This window comes from Hyalella azteca, unplaced genomic scaffold (genome assembly GCF_000764305.2).
Source record: "Hyalella azteca isolate HAZT.00-mixed unplaced genomic scaffold, Hazt_2.0.2 contig7948, whole genome shotgun sequence".
Taxonomy (NCBI): domain Eukaryota; kingdom Metazoa; phylum Arthropoda; class Malacostraca; order Amphipoda; family Hyalellidae; genus Hyalella; species Hyalella azteca.
Window position 1 is genome coordinate 148 of NW_025938055.1, and position 23,161 is coordinate 23,308.

The window sequence follows — 23,161 nt, forward strand, 5'->3', positions numbered from 1 at the left end:
ATGTTGGATACCAGAATTTTTTCAACTTGAAAATATTGATTTAAATCTGGAATATGAGGAGATTAAAAATGAACTGATTTAAAAAAAATCTGTGATTTCATGCTATATATTGTTAATTAAAAATAATACAGTCCAAACTTTACAATGATAATGAATGATTGTTAATTCTCGCTCCCAGCAGTTATAGTGGCAAAGCAGAAATGTTTAGAATCAGTTCATTTCTAATTTTCTCGTCTACTTAATATTTTAACACATTGATTCCGAAGTGGTACATAGCCTATGCATACTACAAAATGTATTTCTCCAGGACGTAGTGGTACAGCGTACAGAATTCGGATTACCTAAAATCTATGGCCAAATCTGAGAACAAAAAATGCCAAAAAAGGCCGATAACTCAATATATACTAGTTTATTTGTAGTTTTTGCTATAAAATTGCATTTATTTTCTTTTTGCAGTATTTAAAATTTAATTAGGAACTACTACTATCATAAATTTTAGACGGCCAACAAAAATTGAGGAAAACTAAATTGCGGAATTTGTCCGGAAAAATTACCATCTGGCAACCCTGTTTAAAAACAGTATAAAAAATGAAATAATAGTACAAGGTGAAGCAATCAGAGTCAACGTGTTAATCAATTTTTTATTTACAGGGTGACACAAAAAAAACAGAGCTCACTAAAAGTCTTATAACTCCTGAAATTTTATTCAGTTTGAAACAAAAATTCTATGGAATTATATTTTGCTCTGTAGTCCAAGGCATCTCGAAGCTCACACGTGGTAGACTCTTAGATCAATCCGTCTTCTTAATGAATCTGAAACAAATAACAGGATTACTTGAGTATTGTGGAAATTATTCAACTTTTTATGAGCTCTGTTTTTTTTGTGTCACCCTGTATGATAATGCTGCTATTTGAAATACATCCTTGTCTGTTTATAGGACACAAAAATAAATTAGAGGAAAATAGGGCTTTGAAAAATATTCTCCTATACAGTTATGTCATTAATTCTTTTAATATTTTGAGGGAAACTGGATATATCTACCACATGAGCTGCAAGAATTTGTGCTATTTTTGGAACCTCAAGATTTCTGCTGAATGAATTACCTCCTGTCTAATTTTTAATAAAAGTGCATGATCAGGCTGTACCTTTGAGCTGGGAGAAAAGTGCATGATCAGACTTCTCCTTTGAGCTGGGAGATTTCAGTAACAGATGGGAAAATTCTAATACTGGTTTGGTGCATGTAAACTCAATATAAAGGTATGCAACTACTATACCACTTAGGCTATTAAAAAATTGAGCTAGAATTTTAAAAATAATTCTTCTAATGTCAATTATTATTACTCATAAGATGCTACCTTGTCTTATTCTTCATTTACACTGGAACACAACATATAACAAATGAACAGAAGGATCAGAGAAGTGACAAAAAAATATTTCCTACTGAATGCCCATACAAGCCAAACCACTTTACAGGCAACAATTGGACAGGAAAAAAGGCAGTCCAATATTCTATTAAATGATAATGAGATAATGAAAAGAAAACATAATATCAATAAATTCATACTATTATACTAGCTACCCAAACAACTTCAGACACTAGGTTGCTAAAAAAGTAAACTTAAAACATGTAGCACTAATAAAACCTATATAGGTACTAACCAACATCAAATTAATACTAGGTGTGGGTAAGTATAAAATCATGGAATTAAAAAAAATATAATTTGGAATAATATTTTCTAAAATTGCCTGGCAACTTGTTAAAATATTTTACACATTTGAAAACTGTAGCATGTTTTTCAATTGCTAAGCAAACTTAGCAGGTACTAACCTTACTTTGCAACTTGTCAGTGAAAATTGTATAATGCTCTCAGAACTACAAATTATTGAGTTAGATTACTACATTATAATTATAAAGCTATTTGGTCTTGCAGGGAAGTTGTGCTTTAGTTTTGTTTACAAAGTAGAGTTTTTCTATTGAAGGCTGGCTACTTGGATGCTTAGGTGTTATTTGCAACATCAAATTAATTTTGTCCAAGCTATTAAGTTCCGTTTTTGATTTTTTTGTTCTTGCTTTTCAATATGAAAATTAGATTTGTTCCTGTTCATTTATAATCCTATCAATGGGTGGTACCTATTCAAAAAAGGTATTAAGTGAACAAATTGTTCTTACCAACAACTTGATGTAGTTTTTCCTAAAGAATCATCATTAACTTGGTAATATATAATCAGTCATTTTTTTGCACCATATTTTAATAATAATTTAACTCACATTGGGTTCTATATTGAACAAAATGCTTTATCATCAATTGCTGGATCCAGAACTAAGAGAGTTTAAAATTTCACTGGAATATCACTACTCCACCTTCAGGTATTTACATTTTGTAGCTAAGTTCATTCATTCAGCTAAGTTCATTTTGTAGCTAAGTTCATTTGGGATTTTGGATATTTAAAAAAATATAATTCAGTACTCACTGCAGTGAGTGACAGAGAGCACATTTTCTCAAATTCAACAAAAATGTGAAGTCACAGATAGACGGATAGACCAACGGACATGATGAGCACAATATGGCCTTTTTCCATAAATGAGAGAATGCGCTACAAATGTAAATGTAGATTTAATTTTTCTGTGACAGCTTTTATATAATTTTAACTCAATGGAATAACATAAATTATTTTTTTTTCTCTCACTAGGTTAGGAGGGCTCATCCTAGGGTATGAAGATGTTAAAGTCTTCTCTGGATCTGGACAGCTTTACTCAACAAATCCTTATGTACATCTGTCTATTAGTGCTGTATTTTATGTATTTGCTCCAACCAAAGGACTGCTAATTGAAGGTAAATATTACTGTTTTTTTTATGTTATGGCTATATAAAGGCTATCAAATTGAATATTGTTTTCTCATGGTGCAATCATATTGATTTATCTTCTTGTTGTTTTTATTATTTCACTTTTGCCTGAAAATACTTTTGATAAATTAACTGATAAAATATGAAAAGTGAACTTCAAGCAAGTAATATTTACAGGTGTTGTAAACAAAGTCACTCCACACATGGTGAGTTTCTTGGCCTACAACAAGTACAACATCATCTATCGCATTCATCAAGTGAAGCAAGAACTTCAACTCCAGAGGTCATGTATGAAGAAATCAGAAGCCTATCAGAGCCTCAAGTCAGTCTTGAAGCACCTGCAGGATCTCAGTTTGATTGAAGGCACTCGTTGTACTCTACTCTTACAAGAAGTTGGTCTCAGAGACTTCCTTCCCCAATTACTGGGGCATCCAGTGCCTGATGGGTGAGAGATAAAGTTGATAAAAATTATTGTGTTACTTTTTTGTTGTTTTTTTTTTATGGACACTTTACATTAGATTTAATGCAGTGAGTTCAGATTTTCCATTTTATACTGTACAAATTTTTATGGTATGTATTGAAAGTGATAAGTTGAGGTTAATTTCCAATTATTTTTCTCTTAAAATTGTTTGAAGGAAAAACAAGCTAGCTGTTGAATCACTGCCTTCATCACTGTCATGAAGTTTTAGAAGATATACTTGTTTGTATGCTGTTTTATGTCATTTTGTGTTTGATGTAGTTTTGTTGTGTATTGACTAGGCTATAAAAATTTATTTCTGTAATGTGCAGGTTTGATGTTTCCATACTGGATGCTAGTAACTTGCAGCCTTTATCTGATGCCAACAAAAAACGAGTTCGTTTCCATGAAGATGGGGACTTCAGCAGGTGGGCATTTTTCTTATTCAAATTCCGTTCATATTTTTTAAATGAATTAAAAAATGCACTGCATCCACGCAGGTATATTTCAGCCTGGCTGTATATTATTGTAGCACCTATAAAATGAGATGTTTATTTAATTTCATTTAAATCTTGTTGCAATTTTAAAATATTAATGCTCTAAAAATATTAAAGCTCTAAAACATTACTGCTCTAAAAAAATAAAAGATGATGTTTTGAAGCATAGGTATTGCTGTAAATCAGCAATATGTAAATCAGTTCAGGCCTCAGTGTCACTCATGAGATTTTGAATTCTGGTATCAATTTAATAACACCTTCCTAATTTCACGACCAAAATTATTTCAGTGGCGCAACCGATTCAGACTGTCTGACGTCCCATGAGGAAGGTTATTCATCAGGCGACCTGTGTAGTCAGCTGTCCGATTCTAGTGTATCACGCAGCTTCTCTAAGAGTCATAAGAAGGAGAGGCAGAAGCAAGATTCCCCCAATAAAGATGTCTCTACTCCAGTCCCGTTTCTCAAAAACATGAAACAAGAAAATCCTTCACCTGATATCTCGTGTGAGTTGAATGCATCTCAAGACTCGATGACACCAAGTGAAACTCGCACCAAAAAGAAGAGAAAGCGAGGACATGAAGCAAATGGTGATGCAGTTGATTTCAAGGAGCTCACAGAGACAAAGATAGAGAGAAGCGATGATGACAAAGATCAGAAGAGTTTGATAAATGAAAGTGACCTCATGGATTCCAACGGCAAGAAATCCAAGAAAAGGAAGAGGAGAGACTGACATTTGTTGGGATATAATTAAGGTATTGAGCTTCAAAATGTTTTTTGATTTGTTAGGTCTATATTTGCTGGTGCTTGAACTACTGTTCTATTACATTAGGAGTGCCCTGTTTGTCAGAACGTTGTAGCTATATTAATGCTAAATTGTTTCTAAGACTACGATTTTTTTTGAGAATTACAGAATTTTGATTTGTGGTTGAAATTCATATTTTCTTGATTTATTTGCATAAGTTTTGCCCGCAGTGGACCAGTTCTTAAGGTCTCGAATTAATTATTTATCTTATTTCCTACCGTATTTATCAGTTTCCTACCGTTAACTGTCGTTTCAGTTATTTGTAATTACCTCTGAGCAGGTGGCGGATCCCGTAGTTTGCCGTACAGCTCTCAAGATCCAACAAATACACGAGCAGAACAACTGTTTTTTAAACCGAAATTTGTCACTAAATGTTAAAGTTTATTCAACTCAACGAATTGACTGAATACTTAATTATAACGCTACATATTATGAAAATAGGTTAAATATCCTCTCATTTTACATAGCATATTGGAATTTAGAGGACTAACTATTGAATGATGTGTTGAATGTATTTTATGTGCCAAGATTGATACCTCTTGCTGGGCCGAAATTTGTATTTATTTTATTCGATTTTTTTTATTTTAAAATTTCTTTCATGCGCATGATCATTGAAGCAAATTGATATGCATTTGGGAAATTTATTCAAAATTAATTGAACAACTTTTTTAAAACTACCAATTTCTTCTCGCTTCGAATCACCTACATGTGGAACAGCCTCCCCGATTACATCGTTGGCGCTCCGAGTATGAACGCGTTCAAGAACAGACTAGATAAAGCTATGGAAAAATATATATGTCAGACTCGAAGTGCCTAGTACCATATCGAACCTGGTTGAAGTCTAGTAGCAATTCCAAATTATCGTCAGTTCTGAAAAGATCTGGTCAAATGACACGATTTTAGATATTCTGGGAACAAGTCACGAAAAGTACTAGAATCGGCGACAGGCCACATCAGGCCTACTCTTCAGCGCTGACTTCGCTATGTTATGTGATCTTCTTATAAGACTAATGTTATACGGACAATCAGTCTGGTAGGTGGCTCGAAAAATTAATTGGAACTTCAATGTAAAACTTGAGGCCCTCTTTAAGCATCGCCTCAAAACTTGATACTCTCGTCTTTTGAAAGCGCACAAGTTGCCAGTTGCCGCAGTACTGCCACAATGCTTGCCCATTTAATGTGTATATTGTATATAATGTAACGTGTAGTTTATAAACAGAGAACTGGGAATAATTTCACTTGGGAAAAATATAGATAATGTATTGCCATGTAACGGAAGCGATTTTCAAGATTTACAATAAGTGCATTAAGCATGACAGTAATTCGGGGTCACAGTAGTTAGCATGACACAACGTTACTAAAATGCTCTCCTTAGTAATATATGACAGAAAGAAAAATAATAACAGTAGCGGTTTCAGCGTTTATTATGCCGTAGGTCTGTCACCGATTCTTAAACATCGCAGAACATTCACAGCTTTATGTGGTCTCGAACACACAACTTACTGCTTCAATTCTGCTGTGCTTAACCGCTCGGCCTCCTTGCCGATTCTGACCAGAAAGTGTCGCGCAGAGCTGGGATCGAACCCTCATCGCTCTGCTCCAATCTTGATACTCTGAACTTAACAACTGGGCTCCCTGCCACATAAGAAGGATAAGTTATAATTTTATATGCTCGAAAGAGGATAAGTTGACAAAATTGATAAGGGAATGCAAAGTATTGTAAAAGTCAACAGTAACAGCGCAATTAACAGTTTGTTTGCCTTTGTCAGGCTGATTATGCATGTGTTACAATTAGCGTTGTGCGCACAAGCTCAGGCTAGCGTTGGACTAGCGGCACTCTAGCCTAATAACTAAGTCCTTGCTTGAAACTTTCCTAAGTTAACTTTTACATACAAAGAAGTTTGTACATTCAATCAAAACCTTATGTGTTTCTTAGCCATGATATTCAAATTTTCAGGTTTCTTTTCATCCTCTTCTTATAGGCGATCCTCTAAATTCGTTCATGTGACGATCAAACCATGGGATCATTTCTAACTGTACATTTCTGTCTCTGCAGTCTACCTAGGCGTAGTAGCGACGTATCAGGGCGACAAATTCATTGTGATCGGTGATCCACGTTCATACGGGTTTCCCGCGAATTCCAAATAATTGGATTGCCGTCCAACCCTGTGCTTTGAGGAATTAATGTATCAGTTGCCTCCTGAAGGGAACTTTTTTGTGCAGTAAATATCATGGAAGAACCCATACTGCGACCGTGGCTTTGCCGTAAGTCCCACAGACTAGAGTTTGCCGCCACCCGACAGTCGACACGGCATTGGACCGGGATCATGCATGTCAGAGGCCAGCATTGCCCAAGACCAGCATATTTTTCATCCTTTCCGTTTTGTTTGGTTTTGTTTTGGAGAAATGCATCATAGTTTAGGTCAATTACTTTTCATTCTATGATGCCTGGTGCACAATTCTATATATGACATTCTATGCACAATTTTGTGATGACTGATAACCGAGGCACTAATTTTTCGATAAGTGAAAATTTTTTCGCTGAGCAAGATAAATGTAATCAATATTCTTTGTTTTTAATCAATTTTTTTCTTAACTGGAGCCTTTGCTGAGGTTCTACTGTAAATGTGTTTTTGGGGGTGTCCTGAAAGCCCCGGGGGCTGGGGGCGGGGGGTGTCCCGAGTTGCCCCGCCATCTTGATCATGCCATGCAGAAATGGCCGGCATTTTTTTTGGATTGAGGTATGTAAATTCCGCAGATAAAGTTGTCATGCTGACACTTGTCTGCCACTTTTTTCCAAGCAAAATTTTTTAATATAGCAAATATTTTTTTACTAGGGTAAACGCGGTATATTCCGACATCGTAGGTAATTCCATCACTTCTCTAGTTTTTCCTTTATATTAAGCTTTGTTTTAGTTCCATGCGTTCATTGATGGTTGAAATGGTGACGTCATACATTTGCGTGTCGAAATACTGCAAAAACACTAGGTCTTGGCCCTGTCTCTTATACACATCTAGATGTGTATAAGAGACAGGAATATAGGGATTTGGTAGGTTTCCATTCTAAAGGCTTTTTAATAAATATGGCAACATTTTGTGACGTTTCATCGTTGCTGACGCGTAGTGAAGTGTTTTGAGAGTCATGTGAAAGCAACAGAACTTACGTAATGCATACGGTTTTCTTTTTATAGTTTTTCATTTCTCGATGCGTCCCTAAAGTGTCGGAATATACCGCGTTTACCCTACAGACTTTAGCAGAAGTAGCTTTTCAAAATATCGTTTTTCACCATTTTTTCAGGAATTTTTCAAAGCTATCAAATGTAATATTTTTGAACTTCCTTTATACTATATAGATAGGAAAAATGTTGATGTTTACGCCACTATATTTAGTATTGCAATATTCCAATTAGTTTTGCTACTAAAACAGTTTTACGCCATGTTGGAGGACTGTCCTGACTCCTGAGTTACCCCGCCTGTCCCGAGTAGCCCCGGTTGATGGTACACTCTGCACCTAGTCTGGAAAAGTCCTATTTTTGTCTGAAATATTGCGGCTCTAATATCATATAATTTCAGTAGGTATGAAATCTCGCGGCTCGAATGTCAAAAAATTCAGTCACGGCTCGCCAAGTAGATATATTCCATACTAGCTCTGCACACTTCAAACATTTAAAATTGATTTTTATTTTAAGTGTCCCTTTTTACCCGTTTCCAGATAAATTCATAAGCCCTTTATATTGCGTCTAGCACCTTACAAATAGCATATGGAACTTTTTTGGAGATGCCCTTCAATAGCCCTCACAAAGAGCTATAAAATGAGCCTAAACTTGTTTGTAAAATGTTTTGTGGTAAGAAATTATTAACAAAAATACTCAAAACTGTCCCTGTTTACCCCGTTTGATGGTATACTTGGCATTTCTTGATCAGCCTCCTTGTTGTAGATATTATCTACCAAAAAATAGTTATGAACAAGCATGCTGATATTCATGATATGTGGAGGAAAAAAACTCATCTATTAACTGTTTTGATGGAGGCTTTGTGGAAGGTACAAGGGGAAAGAGATGTTGTGAATTACTGAGCTGTTAGTCCACAAACAGGTGGCATGGTGAAGGCAAACTCAACGAGGGGTGATGAATAATATGTGGCCAGTGGTTTGCCTTGTCCAATTAGTGATAGCTGACCGCTGGCCATTCTTTGACCACCTGAAAGCCGCCAGTTACTGCAAGAAAGAAGCCGGCTGGGATATCCTATTACAAAGACTACTAGCTCGAGGGTAGTGACAGACCAAGCTTAGGGCAGATCAAGGGTTTCACACTCTGGTTGCGAATACCTTGCTCTCAGACTTCACCGCACTGTGACCACCAGCCTAAAACCAATATCATATGTATGATAATTCTGATATCAATGATATATACTTTACTGATCTACTTATAGGACAACAACAATGACAACCCCAACTATAAAAATACTCTTGCATCATAGACATTGGTTATTAAAATAATTGATAAGGACTTCATTTATTACTTAACTAAATTTATTACTTAACTAAATTTATTACTTAACTAAATTTATTACATGGATAACTGGAAAATTTTTGTCTGCCACATGAACTAAGACAAATAGATGGAAGAAATTTGTCTTGATTATCTTAGGGTATTGAAGTAATAAATATTGTGTAAATAACAGTAATATATGTTTATAACTTTGTCAATGTTTGTCATTTCACTACCTCTCATCAACTGTAGCTTAGTGTAAACTGGGTACCGGTAGCTAGGTTATCTGATTGAACTTCAAAAGGCATTAACTAAATATTAACCTAACTAATTAAATAGTTAATTTTTAACTAAATATTAACTGTACTGCTGGCAGGATTGAAATTTTAAGTGGATCAAATTCAAAGAAACAATACTCTAAATCCATCAACAGTTAAGCAGATTGAGACAATTCTCAAAAGGCTTTAGTAAAGTGAGCCAAAAGGCCACAAGGTTCACCAGTCATGGACAATTTTTTTCCTGCTGATGCTGAAGATGAATTTGAGATGCTTCATGCAGCAGAAATGGAGATGATGAAGGAAATGGAGAATGAAGCAGCCTCATCACAAATGCAAGGTAAAGGCATCCAGTGTTAAGTGAAATGTGTTTGTAAAACTAATGATTGAGGAAATGATGATAGCTCATGGCCTATGGGCATTAACACAAAAGACAGATGTGGAATATGTCTACCTTTTGAGCAATAACTAGAGCTTTGTTGCTATTTTTGTAACTGCAACATTCTTGCTAGATCCTTCCTACATAATTGTTAATAAAAGTGCAGGATTAGGCTGTGAGCTTCAAAAGTTGGTGAAAATCTATCACTTTAGGGCTGCAAGATTTTTGTGATATCAAATGCTATAAAGAGAGGACCAACTCGGTAAATTTGTCAGGTTCTGTAGTTTAATCAAATGTAAAATTATTTTTTTTAATTAATGTTGTTGCAAATACTTATAATATATATTTATATATTGTATGAACAATTTTTTGTGAAAACAGTATTTGAAAGAGAAAAATTGAGCAGAAGTTATTGCGAATGACACAAAAACGCCTGTGCACATGGTCAATTTACCTGTTCCTGTAGCCCTTGACTAATTTCTTCATTAGAAATTTATAGAAAGGGCTCATTTTTACCAGCTATTTTTGAAAATTGTTTGTGAAATGATCTTTCTTACTTGTGATTTTTAAAATTTCTGTCTGATATGCCAGACCGAGCAGCATTGATTAGAAATACTGTTACCACATGTCACACAATGTTTTGAATCCATTTGAATTGTTCTTGGCTCCAGTTAAAGGTAGCATAGATTTCTGAAAGCAATCTGAATAATAATATTAATAATGTATCTATCCTCTTCACCATAAATCTATAATCCTCTTCAGCAGTACAGAAGTGAATATTTAGTTAATGCCTTTCAGTGATGTAAAAACCTAAATAAAATTCCTATTTTCATGCATATAGAAATTTTTATATATTTCATTTCAAATCTCTCTTTATATGTTTGTGTTTCAGATGGGCCTTGTGTATTCAATGGTTCCTCACAGTCAACTGTCCAATCTTCAGCATCTGGCAGAGTTTCACCTGTCCCAATTGACCCATTTGCTGTACTTTCTCAGCCAAATGCATCAGGTTAACATATACCTACATAATGAACTGTTATTACAAAATTTCTGCTCACTTCAAAATATTTTGATGTTAAGAAGAGTTTAGTCTTCCTATTATCATTTAATGCCTGACAATCAAATTTTTTGATTGTATAATTTTTTATTTTTCCATTCAATTCTGTTTCTCTTTAAGTCTTTATCTAATATTTACTGCTAATTTCTTCTGATATTTGCTAGTAAAATTTATTTTCTATGGATATCTTAGTCTGGAATAACTATTTAGGTCAAATATTTTTGTATAATAAAAATTTTTCTCAAACTGATGCCACTAACTCAACCTGTGTGTGGCACTGAAGCATGTTTTAACTCTATGACTGATCAGTTTGGTTTGCTTTCAGTTCTCCCTAATGGCAGCTTGCTGGAGAACCGGAGTGCCAAACGGCGTTTGATTTTAGATGATGAAGACACATCTGGTTCTGACAGTATCACTGATTGGGCAGAAAAGTCAACTTATAATTCAAGTAAAGTCCATTGTTTTAGTGTCTAATTTTTCAGTAATTTTTAATGTTAGGAATTTTAATGGCTAAGCTTCAGTTCAGTTCAGTTTCAGTTAAATATTTGGCTAGTAAAAACTAAGCATTAATATAAACTGTTAGTGTTTTAAAAACTAGTCAATAAGTGTGATAGCCTTTTGTGCTTCTTGTCTGTGAAAATGTGTCATGATAAATCAGCGGTAAAGATGTTGGGCTGGGGTGATGGAATGCTGTAAATAATTAGTTTGACTGTGTTGATTAGTTTGTCATGTGTTTGGTGGGAAAATCTTTCAACTCTTGCATTAAACAGGGACAAAAGCACCCTCAGTGTAAGCCAGAAGCTGGGGTGTGTTGGTTCCATGACTCTACTGAAAGGACTGTGTGATGAAGAGTTGTATGATGGAGTTCTTTGCTTAGAAGTTTTGCTCCAAGAGACCAAGACTGAAACTTGTCTCTGGGCAAGAGCAGAACGAGGGAAAGAACAGCGTAAGGAGAAGAGGTTAAATGTTTGATGAGTGTGGCTGGCAGAGGAGACAGAGCCTTACATTTATAATTTATTTGGGTGGATGGCCTAAGGGGGTGCAGATAGTTTACTAAGGAATTTCAAGTGTCAGTGTAGCAGCTGTAGCTAAGAAAAAGTTTCTGGTGAGCTCTTCCTAGTCTTCTTGTGCAGCAGGAGGAAAAGCCAGGCTGACTGAAGAGAGACTCAAGTCAGATTTAAGCAGTGGGTGAGCTGGGTTGTTACCTGTTATTGAGTACAGTGTTTGAGCAAGCAACATGATGTTGCCATTGCGTTGGTCTTCGTATGTCATAGTGGGTTGGCAAATTTGAATCTTTGTTAGTCTGAAGAACTTGTAGTAAATACCCAGTAGAAACGGACATTGCATTGCATTGCCTATGGATGCATGAACCGTTCATTCTCAATGCTGTTTCTATCTTGAGCCTCATTAACTAGAGCTATCACCATTAGATGTTTAACATATGCAGTGGTCATAGAAATTTTGTTGAAAATTATTACTCAACCAAATTATGAGTGACAAAAATAAGAACATGAGTGAAGTAGCCAAACATTTGTAATTTTTCCTTCACATTTGGCTTAGACAGTGAACAAAATTGAAAATATTCTCAAAATTTGTTAGAAGTATTTAATTTAACACAATGAATTGCAAATAATTACCATTGGTTAAATTGTTGCAAAGTAAGGTGATATTTTTTCAACAGGAAATAACAAGCGAAGAAAGCCACTCCTACCCATTGTTCGGGGTTTAGTGGATCAGACTCACACCAACAGTCATTCATCATCTGCAGACCCTGACATAGCTATTATAAAACGCATTGTGCGTCACAGAGAACGTCTGCTGCAGCAGGCATTGATAGACAAGGGGGCTGTAGGCTCCAATGCCATCATTAACAAGCCGCGGTGAGCTGTGCCTCTCTGTCTCACTTGAGCTAGTGAAGTACTTTCTCAATATCATGCATAAACTCTGCCTCCAAATTTGATGCTGGTCTTATAACATTCACAACATATTTTATTTTATTTACATATTATTTTTTGTAAATTTATTTACATACTTTTTTAAACATTCACATTTTAATGCTTTGCTTCTTCCTCCCATCTTAGTTTAGTTTATTTTTGTGCAAAGATTCATGTTTATATGCATTTGGAAATGGAAAATTATTTTGTGCCTTATTTTTAAAATAAAGTATGCATCACAATGTTTGTATTAATTTTGAAATTTTGCATATTCATAATGATATTTTAATTTGCAGTGACATACGTTCGTGTACCATCCACTTTCGTCTCCCTGAGGGTGGTTTTCAGGCCGTCACCAGCAATGACGGCGACCGAATTTATCTCTCATTAGATGAAGATGAAGACTTTCTTAAGGCAGGACAGAGGCTCACTCTTGCTCGGTGTCCAGAAAACAGTTCTTCTCACATCAAACAATTGCTTCAAGTTCCGTTCTCACAGCTAAAAGAGGCTGCACAAGCTGAGGTATAAGTTCTATAGCCATTGAAATTTGTTTTACAATCAAACGGTAAATAAAATGGTGAAAACGGTTTTAATTTATTCTAATTTAAAGTTAATGCTTTCGGAAGTTATTTATATTCTTATCAAAGAACACCCTGTGAGTCATGAGTTTTGATTAATGATTATTGTTTTGATTCCTCCAAAGTTTAATGAGATGAAACATTTTTCCCATCCTTCCTTTAAGATATTATTAATTCGCATCTAATTGAAATTTATTTTTGCAGCTACATCGGCAAGCTGAACGTGTAGTGCGTTCAACTGAACTTAACCAAACAACAAGCGAGTTGGATGCTCAGGAACAAGAAGAGGATGTTGATGATGAGTCTTCCCTCTGGACCGAAGTCTACAAGCCTACACATTATCTGCATCTCCTGAGTGATGAGGTTCGAATTCCTCTCAGAAAATTCATTAAGAGGATTTTTGACCGAAATCATAAGCACTTGATTCTCCATCATTACCCTGATCTTGAATACCTAATGCGAATGTATTTAAACTCATTAAATATTCATTGCATACTTTGTTACATTGGGCAATTTTATTTGGAATTATTAGCACCTATTATTATGTTCCAGGATTCTGATCGCCACCAACTAAACCTTTAAGGCTAGAGTTGCTATATTTTCCATCTTGATAAATTTACCCAAAAATGAATAACTATTTCCATAAAATGATTTTACAACTCGAAGAATATTTGTTTTATGAAAGTTAAATCGAGGACGACTACTGCAGTTGCACAAGAAATTTTCAGATTGTCTTCTAGGTGCGCACAATTTTCATGAAGGGAAAAATTTGTTTAATAATAATGAAATTAAAAATAAATTTATTCTTATCTCAAATGTTATTGTGGTGCAGATGACTAATCGATCAGTGTTGCACTGGATCAAACTCTGGGATAAATTCGTCTTTGGCAAAGAGAAGAAGCCTCGCAAACCCAATGAGCAGGCCGCAGTCAAGAGAGAAAATTGGAGAGGTAAAATTGAATATTTCATTAGACTATAAATGTCCCTAAGTTTAATTCTTTCACTCCTCTAGTCATCATTGAAATGGGATTTATTTAATAATTTGTCATTCTCCTATTTAAATGCTGTAGTGAACTGAAAATCATAACCCTTAACATTTATTAGCCGCAGTGATTCATTTCTGCTATTTATATTTTTTTGCTTTAAAATGTAAAATAGACTCCGTTTAAACAAATTTAACTGCCCTAATTTGGAAGGTGTGAAGGGAGTATAAACCATAAACACTCAGTATCCTAAACAGAAAACAAGTTCGGCAAGTCCCAGTACCGCCAGCCAATTCTCTTGCCCAATCTCAACGAGGAACTCGAAGCAGACGGCCGACCAGTGCAGAAGCTGCTGCTGCTCTGCGGTGCTCCTGGTCTCGGCAAGACCACACTTGCTCACATCATTGCCAGACATGCGGGATACAGGCCTGTCGAGCTCAATGCCAGCGACGATAGGTTAGCGTTATAGATGGGCCACTTCTGTCATAGATTGGTCACTTCTGTCATAGTTGGCTCAATGATATTCCGTCTGTGTGTTGATGGACAGAACTCTTATGAGGTTTGGAATCTCAGTAAACTCGCTCCCCAAAAGATCTGTATTTTATATAATTATGTTGAAGTTTTTGTTCGTGTTTGAAGCCTGGCCCAGCAAAAAATATTGGGTTTTTTTGAGCGAGTATCCACAATACTTTACGTGTGTGTATATTACCTGGATCAGAAAATTTATTCTTAGTGATAAAATAGTAAGGAATTGTAACAAGAGAAAGAAACGTAAATTTTGGTGTTCTCTGTCATGCTTCAGGGGTAGTTTCGATTTGTCTATGGTTATAAGCTTTGAACATTCATGTATATATATTGTTAGTTGATATTTATCTTATGCTTTCAGATCAGTCGATGCTTTTCGTTCAAGTATTGAGAACGCAACAAGCATGCGGTCCGTCTTGGATGTGGACAAGCGACCAAACTGTCTCATTATTGATGAAATTGATGGCGCGCCTGCGGTGAGAATTTTCACAATAGAATTATTATTTTTCAAATTTACATTCAATGGTAATTTGGACCTATTAACTAACCCTCTAAGACTTTTCAATTGTGAGATTTCTACTGCACAAGCTTAAGAATTAGTAATATAGTATCAAATGTTTGATTTACTCCTGGATTACGATATATTGATTTATTGATGTGTTTTCACAACTTGTTAAAACACGTTACTATTAATGTGTTAAGAGAAATATTAATATGACTAAATTAAAATGTAAAATTGTAATATGATCATAATATTACTACAATAACATATTAGTATTTCTATTATTTTCAATACACATTATATCAATATGAATATAAACCCATTAAACTCGATAATTTTGATATCTGCCAGAACCTCCAGTGCCAGGCTGCTTTTTGTACTTAAATAATTCATCCCAAATAATTCATCCCAAATTTGCCATGATTTCTGTTGCAGCCTTCCATCAAACTCTTGGTGAACCTCATCTCCGGCAAGGGTTTGGGCGGCAACGCCCCAAGCAAGAAAGGAACCAAACAGAAAATTTTCATCCTACAGCGGCCAGTAATCGCCATCTGCAACGACCCCTTCGTGACAGCCCTGCGGCCTCTCAAGCCCCTGGCTCTTGTGGTTACGTTCCCTCCGACCCTCTCAACCAAGTAGGTTATCATCTAGAGCTCGTTGTATGGTCTGTGAAATTGTGCCATGTGTGGCTTGTCATAATCCTGGACTGAATAACATTAAGACACGGAGCTTTTACTGACGTTTATTTTCGTATTCTTTTGGCAATTGGAACTTGGTTTCTATTTAAAATGATATTTTACACTCCGTTTAATATTTAAATTTTGGTTAAATGTTAACCATATGATCTTACCACATTGCCAGATTTAAACCATCGATTGCCTCTGGTTCAAAGACCTTGATGTCCGTGACAGCCTGTCAGGAGCCTGTTGATGTAAACAAAAATTAAGGTATACGTCTGACGTAGTATTTATTATATGTGTCCAGGCTCGCTCAACGCCTGCAAGAGATTTGCAACGAGCGCGGTCTCAGCACGGATCTTACAGCGCTTTTAACTCTCGCGCATAAGACTCGCAACGACATCAGGTCTTGCCTGGCACTACTGCAGTTTGTCAAGTAAGTGATGGTCATTGCAGCTTATGCACTGAGAAATTTTTCGTTTTTTGCCTTATTTTTAGAATTTTAAAAATTTTCCACCTCATTTCTACATCGAGTTTATGGTATCTGTGTGCATAGAGCTTGTCATAACTTTAACTATGTTCACATAGTGGTCTCGTATACTATTGATTATTTCATTTTGTTCTTGTAGAATTTGATTACACTAATCCTCTGATTATTATATCCTTAGGAGCAAACGCGGTGCTCTGAAGTTGTCCGACATTGAAGGTGCTGCCGTTGGGCAGAAGGATTACCAGCAATCGCTCTTCAGCGTCTGGAATAACATCTTCTCCATACCTCGTCCTGCCAAGTCAGTTGCTTCCATTTAATCCGCGTAAAATGATGGGCATTGTACTTATAATGTTTTGAGATTCAAATTGCTGAAAGCTGTGTATTCTTGAGCAAGCATATACTGAAGTATATTTTTATGACTTAACATTTTGTTTGAAGTTCATGTAGGTATTTTAGTGAAGCTTCCATTCTTTAATATGAGTATATAACTGTTTCAGAGCTAGACATGTAAATCCTCACAATCTACCAAGCCCTACCACCGACCGTAGAGTTTCTAACTCTACCCTAGCGGACTCTAGCACAACATTGTGCAGCACCGCAACAACAAGTACAACAAGCACCATCGTGACACTTTCTGACCGGTACCGAGAAGTCTTGCAGTCTGCCATGTCTTGTTCAGAATATGAGAAGATACTTCAAGGGTGGTTTGAGAACTATCCTACTTGTAAATTCAAGCATACGCATTTAGAACCTGTGAGTGATGTTCTAGATTACGCCAGAGTTACTATCGTAGTTATTTTAGAAAGTCGAGAAAGTTTTCTAGTTGGTATTTTTCTTTTTGCTACAAAATTAGCTAATATTTGTAAATTAGTATTGGATGGCAGAATTTGCTTGTTTATACACGTACGATTAATGACCAGAGAATTCGTTGATTTAAATTATCAGAGTACAACAATTCTTCAGATGACGTTGGTAGATCGAAAGGCATGTTTGAGGAAGTTGTTTTGATTTATTAGCGATGTTTCGAATGCAACAAGCATTCATTTACAAGTTACAAGAAGCATTGTTATTATTTTGTATTATTATTTGTAATTTGTAAATTCTATATAAATAAGGAAAAGTGATTCACTCGTGACATAAAAATGAATAAAATTTACTGCACATACTATATATCAATGGAATTAAGTTTATCATTTGCTTGCAAAATTAATTTCTTGTCTAATGATAGATTTATAAAATTGTTTACAGGTTACTGCTGGCCTGGACTGGGCTTGTTTCCTCGATATGCTGCGCACAGAGATCCAGAAAAGCCAGAGCTGGATGTTGCAAGGCTTCCTACCTCACGTCTTTGTGTCTCTCCATCTAAACTTTGCCTCCCACCAGCGCCCAAAAATTACATTCCCTGTACAGCACACAGAGCAGACAGCTGTGCAGCAGCGCACCGAGACTCTCATCACGTCACTGCTGAACCATATGAACCCATCGAGCCGAGTGTTTGCAGCAGCACCTCTTTTACTGATGGACGTGTTGCCGTATTTAAGTACGATATTGCAACCCAATTTCAGACCCATCAACACGCAGCTCTACAGCTCCAAGGAAAAAGCCGAGCTTCTCAGCGTCATTGACACAATGATAGCTTATAATTTAACCTACACACAAGAGCGATCGAAGGAAGGTCAATATTCCTTCGTGATGGAACCAAATATTGAAGAGGTTGTACGGCTGAACAGTAACGTCAACCATCGTCAGCTTAGCTACATTGCTCGTCAACTCGTAGCACGAGAAGTTGAAATGGAGAAAGTTAGAAGATCTGAATTATATTTCTCACAACAACAACAGGAGAAAAAACTTTTCAGTGAACGAAATTCTATTCAAACAGCCATTGATAAGTCTGTTGATAAACCATCTCCCCTTGTAAAAAATCCTTGTGATGCTCTGCCTGGTGATAATTCAATGGTTTGCAGCGAGGAATCATCTGCGCGGTCCGATAAGAAATCATTGTTTCAAAAGAATAAATCACTTTGTGCTAACATTCCTTCAAAATCTACTCCCGGAGATGATGTTGCAAAGGATGATGCTTCTGAAATAATCAGTAGTCAAGGCAGCAATGACGACGAAAGTGTTCCTAATCATCTCCGCAAACTGGTTGCCAAGCCACTCCTAAAACTTCCTGAAACCAAAGTAAGCAATATGATCTTCGCAACTGTTGAAAGTGAAAGGTTAATTACTACTAGCATCCTGCGCTTGAACCTTTCTCCTCCAAATATCACATAGATTTGCTTTTAATCATTCGATGTTAGAGAGCAGGATCTCAACATTATTTCGGAGCTTTTTGTTATTGCTACTGGAAGAACTTTTACGTCGCGTATTTTTCTAGTATTATATCCGTTCTCCACCTGAATGAGCCTGCCATGCTGAAACAGCCTCTTTGCTCTGTATGAAAAAAATGAACTCTCTTAATGGAAAACCTATCTTACCCCATCGATTTTATAGTCTTAGAAACGTATTCGTAAGTTACTTCTAAAATATAAAAAAATTATTTTATCTCGTAATCTTCTTGAAATAAAATCGTTGTATTATATGCCGGTCGGTAAATTACTTTCATTCTGCAGATGCCTCGGGATTTTTTCGGTCGTGTCATGCAGTCATCTTTGTCGCAACAAAATAAAGGTAAGCTGCTGGTCCGACTTTGACGTACACATTAAGTTTATTTGGTGCCAACTGACTATATCAGATGGTGAGTGTGATGAATGTACAGTAGGGTATCCGCCATATTTATGGCAACGATTGTTTTTTGTTATTTCTCAATAAAACAAACAGGTGCATTGTTTTTTTTTATTGGATGAGCTAGTAGCCAAGAATTACCTAAACAATTCTCAGACATATTTATTCAATATGACCACCCTTATTTTTAATGACGGCCTCCAATCTACGCGGGAAAGCTTCACAGGAGACACGCAGCATTTCTTGAGGGATCAAGTCCCATTCCCGTGTCAATTTAGACTTCAAACTATCCAAAGAATCATGAGGTGTTCTGCAGACCCTACTCTCTAAAAGAGCCCATACAGTGAAGTCGAGAGGATTCAAATCAGGGCTTCTTGAGGGCCGTTCATTTTTGCTAATGAACGTTGCGATGTGACCCTGAATCTAGTTTTGGGTCATGTTTGAGCCATGTGATGGGGCAGAGTCTTGTTGAAAACTCCATGGTGAGCCGTTGAAGTGTTTACGGGCCCAAGGTAACACAGCTTCCATAATGTCCGAAATATATCGCTGACTGTTCAATTTCAATCCTGAGGGGACGAAAAACGAGTGGGGACCTCCCAGTGGCGGTTACCGCGGCCCAAACCATCACGGACATGGGATTTTGACGTCGTGTTGCTGTTCTGGTTGCCACAGATCCATCTCGACTCCAAACTCTGTCATTTTGATGGTATACGCTTTGTTCAACGTCAAATGTTTTCTCGTCACTGAACACCAAGTTGGGCAGCGTGCATCTTCAATGAGATCCAGAATGTGCTGGCATCCTTCGAGCCTCATTCGTTCATGACGGCCTGTTAGTTCATGCCTTGTTTGCATCTTGTAAGGGGAGGTTATGAGGTCATCTTTGAGGACTCCACGCATTAATGTCTGACTGACTCCTGCTTCTGCAGCCAATTTTGCAGATGAGCGACGAGGGTTTCTCCTCAACTTCTCCCTCGTGTTTTTGACCAATTGTTAAGTTCGGACACTTCGTTTCCTTCCTTGACCTGATCGGCAGGTCGATTGCATGATTCACCAGATTCCTTGAATTTTTTTACCACCTTCCACACAGTTTCACGACGAATTTGGAGCTTTTTTGCAATGACTGAATTACTCTCGTCCTTTTCATGGAAGGTTGCAATTACATTTTTATCTACTGCCATAGCCCATAAGTAATAGTAAATGCAGACACCTTAGAATTCTGCAATATAAAATAGATGAATTAATAGATATTAAGCTTCATTATAAAAGAAAAGTCTCCTAGAAACCAATTTATTTTATATGGCAAACATCCGTTGCCATTAATATGGCGGACACTGTATATGATGTATGTGCTATCAAATCCAATTCATTTATTTAAAAATGATTTCATTTCACTAACTAAATACCTTTTTATATTTCTAATTTTTTTTGTTCATCTACTACTCTTCATTGCTCATCGTATGGTCACACATTTCTGTTAATCATTAAAATTTGCATAAATTTTCATAACGGTTACATCTACAAATAGCATTCTAATTTGCATTAATTTTCATTTTTTCTTATCTGCGTTTCAGCTACGAACGACATCGTGAAGAGTACAGTGTGGTTCCGTTTCAAAGAAGGATACAGCAATGCTGTCAGGCGTTCAGTCAAGATGAAGGATCTCGTCTGAAATTTGGTTCTCTCTGTCGGCACTTATTATTGATATGATTCGTTTTCTTGCAATTATGCTAGTTTATATCTATGTTATTAGTGCTGGTGTGTCTATCACATTGTTGTTCTCTTCTTGGACTCGGTTCTACTCTTCTTCTCTGTAAACAAAGAAACATGAAGTACTAATTCTAGTATCTTTTCTCTATATACGTATACATGCTTGCAAGTAATTTCTGCTTTAGGATTATAATTTTAACATAAAATGATGTCTCGTGAATCAATACTCTAAAATTAAAATAAACATTCGCAAACGCAAGATTCTCTATAAATTTTTAATTGACCGTTTTGTCGTCGAATTTGGGCATTAACGATCAAAAGAACTGGTAAAAGAGCTCTAGTTAACGACTCGGGAGGCAGGAAGAAAAAGTTGCTCCACTCTGGTTTTGATCCAAAACGCTCCTCCAAAATTCTAGAATTACCGTAGCAAATTTAACGGACATCGCCCAGTCCAAAGACTGCAAGCTTCTGGCAGAAAAAATTGCGACCAACTTAGCTGCGAACCACATGTGAACATTTTTTTTCCTCGCTCCGAATTTACGAACAATTAATTTTTTTTGCGATTTGATTCCTAATGTTAATACGTCGAAATACTCGGTAAGATTTGGAAGTGTTAATATTTTCATAGTTTTCAGAATAAAACACATTTATGAAATTATATATGGCTGGCTTCTCATTACTGCACGCACTGTCTTGATCGTCCGCTGGATCCCGAACCGCGATTTTCATCAGGATATATTTGCATAAATCAGCGCTACAGCATAAACTTGGAGCCGAGCTGACTTGAGTGAGAACAAGCATTTATAAAGGTCTAATTTGTTCACATGATGTTAAACTTCTGGCTTGGTAAATTGTTTGAATATTTCCTTGGGCGTTGGTGTGAAATTCAAAAAATTTGTCTTTATCAAAATAATTTCAATTTTCTTATGAACATGCAATGGTTGTTAATGTTAGTGACAATCGGGTTTATGCATAATTCGTCTTATAAAGCCAATTCAGATGACGATAGGTCAATATATCATAGCCGAGTTTATGATAGCCATTAACCTCTCCTTGCGATTCTAACCTGGCCAGTTTTTCGTGGAAGATCACGATCATAAAATTATTCCGAAGTGTACTTTTATGAAACGGTACAAGTGTTTTATCATATCTCCAACATTCACTCTGGTCACAGTGAATGTCTACCTGGCCCACAGAGCCAGGCAGATGCCAATTTATCTCTTTTCGGAAAATGTTTACCCGTTAACTTGATTGCCACTTCCACAAATTTCCTAACAAAAACTTGATCTTTTCTTCAGCTATTTTGGCGTAAATGTTCGTAATTGTCTTGTTCATATCGTCTTACCGACTACACGAGCACATTACGGTTCGATGAAACTGCTAAGCTCGAGTTCTATAATGAGGCACAAGTTCTTGAGCTCGTCAGTTCCCTAATAAAATTTTATTTATACGCGGACATTTTTTGGTCTCATCTTTGTCTAGGATGCAAAGGCTGAGAAATTTTATTCAATTCAGTAAGTTGCATTAAAATTATCGCATTTGATTTTTTGCAAACTACTCGCAATAGATGTTTAATTTTCACTTCCATTGTTGATTTAACAAATTACCAGTACATAAAGCTTTGATTTTGAGCGCACAAAATTCAGACCACAAACATTCGAGTTGTTAGACTAGCAAGAAAGTCCTTCTTCAGTAGAAAATAAACGCTTGAAAAAAAAAATCGAATATAGTAAAGCATACCGTTGATGTTCGTCACTCCACTCGGAAAAATGAATGAATCAGATTGTTCAAAGAGTGACACTTTCTTACCCATAGCAAGAGCAGAGAGCCGATGTAGCAGTGATACGGGCCAAACTGGGTCAATATGAGGCTCAAGTACAAAAAGCTCATCGATATTTTGACAAAATATAACTGACTTTAACTCATTCCTGTGAGTACATGGATCAGTTTACGGCCTAAGTTCAGGGAGTTTGCTAAGGTAGGACCTAGCATGGTTGAATCATATAAGGTTGACCCACGAGAAGTTCCGTCTTCCAGTTCAGCTTTCTTGTTACGTCACGTAGATCGAGAAACGTAAACAAACCCATCATTCCCATGCCTGATTGGTCGACTGGTTTGATGGCATTTCGGTGATTGGTTAATGCCCGTGACGTCACTGAGATCAGTGATGTCACAGGCGAACAACGAGCTAAACCGCAAAAATGGGCTTCTGATGGGTCAATCTTATACTAGTTCAA

At 36.3% G+C, this 23,161-nt stretch overlaps 2 protein-coding genes across 2 annotated transcripts; both read left to right on the plus strand.

Moving 5' to 3' along the window:
• The first annotated feature begins 2,277 nt into the window (after positions 1-2,277).
• LOC108683408 (probable DNA-directed RNA polymerase I subunit RPA43) lies at positions 2,278-5,151 on the plus strand. Its single transcript, XM_018172720.2, has 6 exons — positions 2,278-2,369; positions 2,693-2,835; positions 3,025-3,292; positions 3,637-3,732; positions 4,090-4,553; positions 4,884-5,151. Exons 1-5 carry the CDS (start codon positions 2,293-2,295, stop codon positions 4,529-4,531), a joined length of 1,026 nt encoding a protein of 341 aa, XP_018028209.2. The 5' UTR covers positions 2,278-2,292; the 3' UTR covers positions 4,532-4,553; positions 4,884-5,151.
• A 1,590-nt stretch (positions 5,152-6,741) lies between these two features.
• On the plus strand, positions 6,742-21,793 carry LOC108683405 (chromosome transmission fidelity protein 18 homolog). Its single transcript, XM_018172716.2, has 17 exons — positions 6,742-6,868; positions 9,470-9,708; positions 10,640-10,756; positions 11,130-11,252; positions 12,486-12,684; positions 13,035-13,260; positions 13,521-13,679; positions 14,149-14,266; positions 14,557-14,755; positions 15,186-15,300; positions 15,762-15,961; positions 16,311-16,439; positions 16,672-16,791; positions 16,991-17,246; positions 17,742-18,674; positions 19,106-19,163; positions 20,789-21,793. The coding sequence occupies exons 2-17, from the start codon at positions 9,597-9,599 to the stop codon at positions 20,884-20,886; spliced, it is 3,162 nt and encodes a 1,053-aa protein (XP_018028205.1). The 5' UTR covers positions 6,742-6,868; positions 9,470-9,596; the 3' UTR covers positions 20,887-21,793.
• The last annotated feature ends 1,368 nt before the right edge of the window (positions 21,794-23,161 follow it).

Bases quoted from the DNA above. Each gene is read 5' to 3' on its own strand.
- LOC108683408 (XM_018172720.2), top strand. From the start codon at position 2,293: ATGCTTTATCATCAATTGCTGGATCCAGAACTAAGAGAGTTTAAAATT. The intron at 2,370-2,692 runs GTATTTACATTT...TTCTCTCACTAG, and splicing joins TATCACTACTCCACCTTCAG to GTTAGGAGGGCTCATCCTAG. The intron at 3,733-4,089 runs GTGGGCATTTTT...AAATTATTTCAG, and splicing joins GAAGATGGGGACTTCAGCAG to TGGCGCAACCGATTCAGACT.
- LOC108683405 (XM_018172716.2), top strand. From the start codon at position 9,597: ATGGACAATTTTTTTCCTGCTGATGCTGAAGATGAATTTGAGATGCTT. The intron at 9,709-10,639 runs GTAAAGGCATCC...TTTGTGTTTCAG, and splicing joins AGCCTCATCACAAATGCAAG to ATGGGCCTTGTGTATTCAAT. The intron at 16,792-16,990 runs GTCAGTTGCTTC...TAACTGTTTCAG, and splicing joins TCCATACCTCGTCCTGCCAA to AGCTAGACATGTAAATCCTC.